This window comes from Vespa velutina, chromosome 13 (genome assembly GCF_912470025.1).
Source record: "Vespa velutina chromosome 13, iVesVel2.1, whole genome shotgun sequence".
Lineage (NCBI taxonomy): Eukaryota > Metazoa > Arthropoda > Insecta > Hymenoptera > Vespidae > Vespa > Vespa velutina.
Window position 1 is genome coordinate 4848116 of NC_062200.1, and position 9177 is coordinate 4857292.

Below are 9177 nucleotides of genomic sequence, written 5' to 3' on the forward strand. Positions count from 1 at the left end.
AGCAACCCCAAATGCCTCACTTTCCTTGAGTCCTTCCTTTCTCTCTCTCCTTCTCTCCCTCCTTCTCTCCCTCCTTCTTCCTCCCTTCCCCCCACCTTTCTCTCTCTCTCTTTTTCTCTCTTACTCTCCTCCTCCAATGACTTTGTTTTTGTGCCCTCTTTTGTGCACTCTCTTTCTCATGCGCGCAGATCAAGGAGGGGGATGCCTACTGGTACGGCCCGGTAACGCGAAAGGGATGGCAATGCACTTACCCCCGCCTTTGGGGGCGGTCCTTTCTCCTTCCATCTCATCTACCCTTCTCTCTCTCTCTCTCTCTCTCTTTCTCTTTCTCTCTCTCATGTGACCGATACGGCCTGTCCTTTACCTTGTGCTGCTCTCTGTGCCCTTTATATCTTCGAGTCGCGAATGGCGATTTTCGTCGATCTTATACAACAGTCTTTTTCCAATCGAACCATTGCTATTGTCCCTGTTGTCCAGTATTCTTTTTTCGTTCTTGATATCCTTTGAGTTTATACATATCACTAATATTACAAGACTCTCCTTCATTCGTCTTTTTTTGTTTAACTTTTGTTTTCAGGGTAGAAACTAGTTTCGAATTTGTTTTTGATCTTTTTTTTTGTTTTTCTTCCCTTCTTTTTTTCCTCTTTATCATCATTATTATTACTGTTATTATAATTTATTTTGATATCCTTTGATCGAATTACAAATTATTATCTTTCTTCTTTTTCTCATTTTGAATATTAATCTTCCTTCGGTACAATTGATTAACATTATCCTTTATTCCCATTATTCAGAAAAAAATGATTATAAACAGAGAGAAAGAATCCCGATGAAATCACGAGACCCATGTAACCGATAATGCGTCCACCCTACGACGGACGCATGGCTATCGATTTTTATATACCATTGTCATTCGCACTCGCGCAATGCCCATTTGCGAGCGAACAATCTTCCTAGTCGGTATTTCTGATAATGCGGGCGTGCCCCTATCTCCGTAATCGTTTTTGTGATATTTTCTCCTTGACATTTTTTTATCGTACTATTTCTCATCGACATCTAATATTATTAATTTATCTAATATTATTAGATAAATGTGATAACGATAAATTTTTTATGGGAAAAATCAAGTTGTAAATAAATAAATAAATAAATATATATATATATATAAATATAAATATATAAAATGGATTTAATGCAAAACAAACTCTTCAAATAATCAAGATCTCAAATAAATTAAAATCATGAGACGAGAATCACAGAGATCGATCAATCAATCAATCGAGCAGATAGATAGCAAGGTAAAGGGAGAGTCTCGCCCTTACCTTTACTCTATATCCATTCATCGTATATACACTCTATCACAGCCGCAAGGGTTAAACCCTCGTACTTCAAATTTCAAGCAAATCGATATGTCGACCTTCGGACCCTCGACGATCCCAATGTTACATCTCCGTCTATCTCCGTTGTTCGAGCGGAATGACAAATATTTACAGGAAAATTTAAGATAGTTTCTATGTTTTCCGAAAATCGTTCGATGTTTAATAAAAAGAAAAAAAAAGATACGAAGAAGAAGGGAAAGAAGAAGGGAAATAAGAAGAAGAAGAAAAAACAAAAATACTTAACTATAAAAACAAAATAAAGAGACTAAAGAATCCAAAAGGGGAACAAAGAAGAAGAAGAAGAAGAAGAAGAAGAAAGAGAAAGAGGATCTAAAGGGGTGAGTTAAAGCTGGTAAAGGAATAGAAAGGAAGGGTGACTTTGGTACAAGGGTTCTCAACTGCGCAGTGTCGCTATTCGTTATCGATCGGTTTGCAAGCGCTATAAATACTGGGCACCGGGCTCTCGGCACCCCTCCGGCGCCACCTACGTAACGTTCTACCCCTCTCAACCTTTTATTTCTCTTTGTCTCTCTGTCTCTCTCTGACTCTCTCTCTTTCTTTCTCTCTCTCTCTCTCTCTCTCTCTCTCTCTCTCTCTCTCTCTCTCTCTCTCTCTCTCCCTGTCTCTCTCTCTCTCTCTCTCTCTCTCTCTGTTTCTCTTTCTCTCTGTATCGGTCGAGTCACGACCACCCACAAACCACCACCAGCACCACTAAATACAAACACCTCTACTGCTGCTACTGCTGTTGCTTCTGTGTTGCTGCTGCTTCTGTGCTGCTGCTGCTGCTGCTGCTGCTGCTACTGCTACTGCTGGTACTACTACTGCTGATGCTTCTGCTGCTGATGCTGCTGCTGTTACCAGCACTACTACTCTGCTCGATACGCCCTCGAGCCCCTTCTACAACCCTCTTCTCCTCTCACCAACCAACCCCTCCTCACTAGCACGTAACTACGATGGAAGAGGGGCGTGAAACCTTGACCTTCAAAAGCAGCACGATGAGCGAGCGAGGGTGGTGGCCATCATAGCTCCTTTCCACAGTGATGGAGAACCGTCCCTGGCCTCACCCGCCACAACCCTTCCGATACCAGCCTCCTCCTCCTCCTTCTCCTTCTTCTTTTCTGTCTTTTTTCTTCTATTTCTTTTCTATATATTCAATACTTTTCTTTCTCTCTCTCTCTTTTTCTTTTTCTCTTTCTCTTTCTCTTTCTCTTTCTCTTTCTCTCCCTCTCTTTCTCGCTCTCACTCTCTATGACATTACCACTGCACATCACCACTACTCAATTCCTATTTCCTTTCACAGCATCGGTTTTTTATTCCATCGTATTCACCACATCTGTATCTTACTCGGATCTTTTCTTTGTGATATTAAAAAAAAAAAAAAAAAAAAAAGAAAAAAGAAAGAGAGAGAATGTTCGTCTATAATGTTATATTTTCTTCGTTATTACCGAACGGAAAAAAAAAAGAAGTAGAATAGAAAATGTCTACTTCCTATAATAATATCAATACGTTTTATCTATCTGATTTTTTTTTTTTAATGTTAAATATATTATCATATTTACTAGAATATATATTATGCATTCTGACGAAAAGAATTCTAACAATTCAAATTTCTGCCTTCTCTCGGAGGAATATATATGCAGATAATTTAAAATTGGAATAATCGAAAAGCTAACGACCGATAATTTAGAAGACAAAGAACGCATATAGAAAATTTTGTGAGATAAACACGATGTGTTTGTTCGATAGGTCGATTTAACAGAATGACTACGACAATGACGAGCATATGGGAACGGAACGTACGAAATACACGTCAGCCACGTTTACGAACCCGAGAATACAAAGTAGCATTCTCGATAACTCGAAGGTCTTGCTACGAATGACGCGTATCGACGAACTCGTTCATAGGTACATAAAAAGAAAAAAAAAAAAAAAAAAAAAAAAAAAAAAAAAAAAAAAAAAAAAAAAAAAAAAAAAAAAGAGAAAAAGACAAGCCTGACGATAATGCAACGACGAACAATAACGATTATGGACAGTGTCCGGAACAAGTTCAAAATCGATGATACCAGAAAAGCTTCATTCTGACGAACTATATATTAATACGACTTAAAGTTGATTAAATTAAAATATTCTCTATCTAACTCTATGTAACATTTATTTTGTGTGTGTGTATACGTGTGCATATGCGATTGTATTATTTTTATCGACAAAAAATTTGTGATATTACTTCAAGAACGATCGTAAATTAACATTAAAACTATTTATTTTTATCATATCTGTCAGTTTGATAGTACTAAAAGAAAAAAGGAAAGAAAATAAAAAAGAAAAAAAGTAACCGTACACGCTCACACATACCACTCTTCGTTCGTTATTATTTGCAATTTATTTAAATAGTCGAAATAGTAAATAAATAAACAGAAATGGATTTTGGTTAAAGAAACAAATATGAAAGAAAAAAAAAGAAAGAAAGAAAGAAAGAAAGAAAAGAATCTTCTAATAATTATAATTTCGTTAATCGATTAAAAAAAAAACCATCTCAAAACCGTTAATTTACAAGTTCAATAATTCTAATGTTAAATAACTATTGTTCTAACTAACAATGAACAATTAACAATTTAAAATATGTGTACGTATGTGCGATTTTTCTTTCCTCGTTTTTCTTTCTTTTTTCTTTCTTTTTTCTTTTTTTTATTACTTATCAAATTAACATCGACCCATTATATTTCGAAACAATTCTAATCTCATATTCATGTATTCTCATCCACCTCCCACCTCCCTTTTTTTCTCATCGTAATATATAGCAATTGTCGCGTTAAAAAAAAATATCCATGCGAGTTAGAGACTAAATCCACACGAAGGGAGACCGGTCGATATTTCGTGCACATGCTCGCCCGTGTGTGCAAAAGGCAAAGGAAGTAGAATAAGTAGAAGTAGAAGTAGAAGTAAAAGAAGAAAAAGAAGAGGAGGACGAAGAAGAAAAAGAAGAGGAGGACGAAGAAGAAGAAGAAGAAGAGGTGAAGAACGAAGAAGAAGAAGAAAAAGAAGAGGTGAAGGATAAAGAAGAAGAAGAAGAAGAGGAGGTAGAGGACGAAGAGGAAGAAGAATAGATGGAGGACGAAAAATAAGAAATGGCGACAAAAAAACAACGACAACGACAATGATGACGACGACGACGACGACGACGACGACGACGAAGACGACGACGACGAAGAAGAAGAAGAAGAAGAAGAAGAAGAAGAAGAAGAAGAAGAAGAAGATGAAGAAGAAAAAGAAGAAGAAGAAGAAGTAGAAGAAGAAAAAGAAGACGAATACATCGATCGTGCTGGACGGGTAGAGAAAGGTTGTTTTTTTCCATTTATACAACTCGTCCCGAAGAGAAATAAAAAGAATCTGGCATGAGGAGGACCACTGTAGGCAGAAAAAAGAAAGAAAGAAAGAGAGAGAGAGAGAGACAGAGAGAGAATGAGATAGATAGATAGATAGATAGAAAGAGGGGGGAGGGAGAGAGAGGGAGAGATCGAAAGCTATGGTATTTCGAAGCGTTGCGCAATCCTTCTTTCGCACAGCCGTCGTCTCTCCTCTCCTCTTCTCTCTCTCTCTCTCTCTCTCTCTTTCTCTCCGGTTTGTCAGCTGGTTTCAAGGTCGCCCGCTCCAGGAGATGATTTCAGAAAGGAGAGAGAGACACGAGTACGAACTTCGAATCTCCCAACGACTCGTTTTAACTGTCGAGCGTTCTCGTTTCGAAAATATACGAGGCATGCGATGTATCGCAAAAAAAAAAAAGAAAAAAGAAAGAAAAAAAAACGAAAAAAAGAAAAAATCAACAATATGAAAAAAAAAACAAAAAAAAGAAGAAGAACTGAAAAAGAAAATTATAATAACACATCTCTTACGTGAGATTCTTATGATAAATGAAGCTATAAAAGATATCGTAACGATCTCATTAAGTGCATGAAAATGTTAGCTTTTTCTTTTTTCTTTATTCTTTTTATTAGTTTTCTTTTATTTCTATCCTTTTTTTTTTTTTTAATAAATCATGACTAAAATCGACAATAATTTTCGACTTTACATATAATTTTTGTGTTTTAATGATCTGTCAACGAGAAAACAGAACTATTCAAAATGAACAAGATGCTTTCAAGAAATCATATCATATGTACAAAGGTGCTCGTTAAAATGATTCCAAAGGTGTTACGTAAATACTAGTTACGCGATATCAAAGTGTTAATGCTTGCACTTGTTCGATCAAGAGACTGCGCTTGCTATAATAATAATCATTTAATAGTAACTCGTTTATATCTCGTATCAAAATCCTATTTATAATCGTTTTAAAATTATATATATATATATATGTATGTGTGTGTGTGTGTGTGTATATATATATATAAAACGAATTAAATAATATGAATAAAATTATAAGATATTGTTAGGTACATCAGTGAGGTATAAAAATTGTGTTTAATTTTTCCTTCCTCTTTGTCACACGCACATTATTGATCTATCGTTAAAATATCTTACGAAGTAACGGAGAAAGATAGACACGGGCTCTTAATAATCCGACTATACATCAAATAGGATTAACCGCTGAACAGCTTCGGATGAAGTCTTTGAGTGGGAACCTACCATCATGGCCATAACCACTGACATGGCTGTGATCGAGTTTCGAAGGAAACTAGTTTACGAAAAAGCTTCATCGATCGAATTCGAAACTATACCAAATATACATACATATATACATACATACATACATACATACATATATACGTATATATATGCTATACTTTCTATGTATCTATCGATTAGATGGATTAACTAACATTTTAAGGGGCTATCTGAAATTTTGAAAACGAAAAAAAAAAGAAAGAAGGTAGAAGGGAGAAATTATCTTAAAGCGATAATTATACTAACGCGTGCACACATATATAGACACACGCACTCAATTATAATTAATTATATAATAAGACTATACATATCTACTTATTAACTTTCCAGTCACCTTCTTTCCTCTCAATCTTCAAATTGGTATAACTAACACTTAAAGGAACTATTTGAAAATCTACCGAAGAAAAAAAGAGAGAATAGATTAAAAAAAAAAAAAAAAAAAAAAAAAAAAAAAAAAAAAAAAAAAAAAAGAAAAAAAAAAAAAAAAAAAAGAAAAATGATCTTAATTAAGACGATCAAGGAGTTTTTTTTCTTTCTTTCTTTCTTTCTTTTTTTTTTTTTTCTTTGTTCTTTTTTTAGACAAACAAGAAAATCTATTATAACGTTAAAAAAGAATACTGTTAACGTGAAATAATCCTCGATGCGTCCGATACACAAACCACACGGATATTCTGTTATCGGCATATATCTCTCTTATTCGTCGAATAAATAAGCTATGGGACGAGCATTTGCGAGAGAGAGGATCGATGAGATAACGATTAATGCTGTGCGAAATTGATGGGCTAATTGACGAAGCAGCAGCAGCAGCAACAGAAACAGCAACAGCAACAGTAGCAATAGCAGCAGCAGCAACAGCAACAGCAACAGCAGTAGCAGCAGTAGCAGCAGCAGCAGTCGAAACGCAAGTCGGCTTGGAAGCGATATCGTTCAAAGAGGAACGTGAATGGGAATTGCAGGGGAAAGCGAAAGAGAAAGAGGGAGAGAAGGAGAAATGGGAGAGAGGGAGAAATGGGGGAGAGAGAGAGAGAGAGAGATGGAGAAAGGGGAGAGAGAGAGAAAGAGAAGGAGAAAGAGAAAGAAGGGGACAGATAGACAGACAGATAGATAGATAGATAGATAGATAGATAGATAAATAGATAGATAGATAGATAGATAGATAGATAGGTAGATAGATAGACAGACAGACAGCAAGAGAGAGCATAACAGGTGAAGAGATCATAGTAGCTGATAGTAAGTGAGTCGAAGTCTATTCTATCTGTCTAGCCTCGAAGTATTAAATTAAACTCTATCGTTGGAAAACCAAGTACTTGGATTCATGCATTTGACATTTGGAACTTTTAAGTCATTCTTGAAAAATTCAGGAGCCGAGAAATTCAAGAATTATTCAGAAAGAAAGAAAGAAAGAAAGAAAGAAAAAGAGAGAGAGAGAGAGAGAGAGAGAGAGAGAGAGAGAGAGAGAGAAATCGATTGTAGAATGACTAACGATAAGAAACATAAAACATATTTATGAATTTAATAGATACGTCTTTTTGATGAATTTCGCGAATTCTCGATAGGGACATTATTCTTATCGTTTATGTTCTTTCTCTTGGACGAACTCTACGATCGATCGCATCACGTGCTACTTCCAAACAAAATAATGAACAGAGAGACAGACAGAAGGAGGAAGAGAGATAGAGAAAGACAGAGAATAAATTTATGATGAGTATAACGAACGTCATCGGGGAATAGATGAAAAAGTAAATTCAATGAAACATGACAACATAATTCATTGTTATAGCAACGTAATCATAAAAAAAAAAGATGCAGAAAATATCATCCTTTTTCTTTGTTATTGTTGTTATTGTATAACTTCTTTGAAAACTTAACGATATAATTACATTTTCAATAAATGATCTGTCAATTACACTCGATGTAGTTTAACGTTCATAGAATGGATGCATGAAGAAATAATTTACTCGTGGAACACCCTTTCCACGAAAGAAGGGATATAGCTCGAACATGGTTATGCGAGATACGAACTACGCAATTTCCCCGTTTCATCATTTACGCGTCGATCCTACGTTGATTCTGCGTCATGACGAGTATCATACTGTAAACATTTTCAACACACGCATGATGTTAGGTTAATGACCAATTAACGAAGCGAATGACGAAAAAACGTCATTTATTTAATCGTCCGAAGAAGACATACTCACTTTGTACGAAACGTAATACCCATATCTGTTTACACTTTAAAGAATTAAAATGATAAAAGATCCAACCTTTCATTTCGATTTTTCTGTGTAATGTAATTTTAAGGAAGAAAACAAAAAAAAAAAAAAAAGAAAATATATAAATAAGTAAATGTTTAAACTGATCAAATTTAGAAACGAACATACGTTATTTTTTAGCATTAGTCGACAAACACAATTTTCGTTATCGTAAAAGTATGCAAATTTTTTTTTCTTTTTTATATGTTGGCTGTATATATACATGCAAGCTACATCTCTCCATTAAACTAGGTATCCCGTATTTATCATTACGATAAGAGAATGCTTCGTTAACGAAGAAGGAGATCCAACCAGGCGAGATACTTGAAGATGTTCGATCGATAAATGCTCAACGAACAAATTAACGTCTCATCATCTGGAAAAGTGGAAAAACCAGTTGTGTTCGTTCTTCTTATCACCTTAATATTTTCATTGTGAAATAAAATCATTCATTACTCATAATACTTGTTGTTATTATCTTAAACGATCGCGGAATCGATTGCATCATTTGAGTGGTACAATATAAATTGTTTGTATATGTATACATTCCATTCCCTCTTTATATATATATATATATATATATATATATATATATATATTTTAATTTCTAATTTCCAATCAAAACATTTTCCAACGATAATTATTTATATAATATTACTCTATCGAATGAATGGTAAATTTCAACGAAGTTTCTTATAAAGGAACAAAATCAAAAATGGAATCGCCTAACAGGAAGAATTCATCACAGCTTCGAGTTCGAAGAGAATACATGAGAGACAAAGAGAGAGAGAGAGAGAGAGAGAGAGAGAGAGAGAGAGAGAGAGGGAAGGAGGAAGGGGGAGGAAGGGAGAGGGAGAAAGAAAGAGAGAGAGAGAAAATAAAAATTG

General features: G+C 35.0%; 1 protein-coding gene across 2 annotated transcripts in view; it reads right to left on the reverse strand.

Moving 5' to 3' along the window:
* LOC124953880 (DNA-directed RNA polymerases I, II, and III subunit RPABC3) overlaps positions 1-9177 on the reverse strand; it is a 68546-nt gene that overhangs the window by 47652 nt on the left and 11717 nt on the right. Inside the window, exon 1 of one of the 2 annotated variants that reach the window (XM_047505881.1) lies at positions 252-300. The exons of the other annotated variant lie outside the window; for it this stretch is intronic. Coding sequence (XP_047361837.1) covers positions 252-285 — 34 coding nt within the window. The 5' untranslated portion in view covers positions 286-300. Of the gene's footprint in view, positions 1-251; positions 301-9177 lie in introns of those variants that run through there. 2 annotated transcript variants of the gene reach the window in all.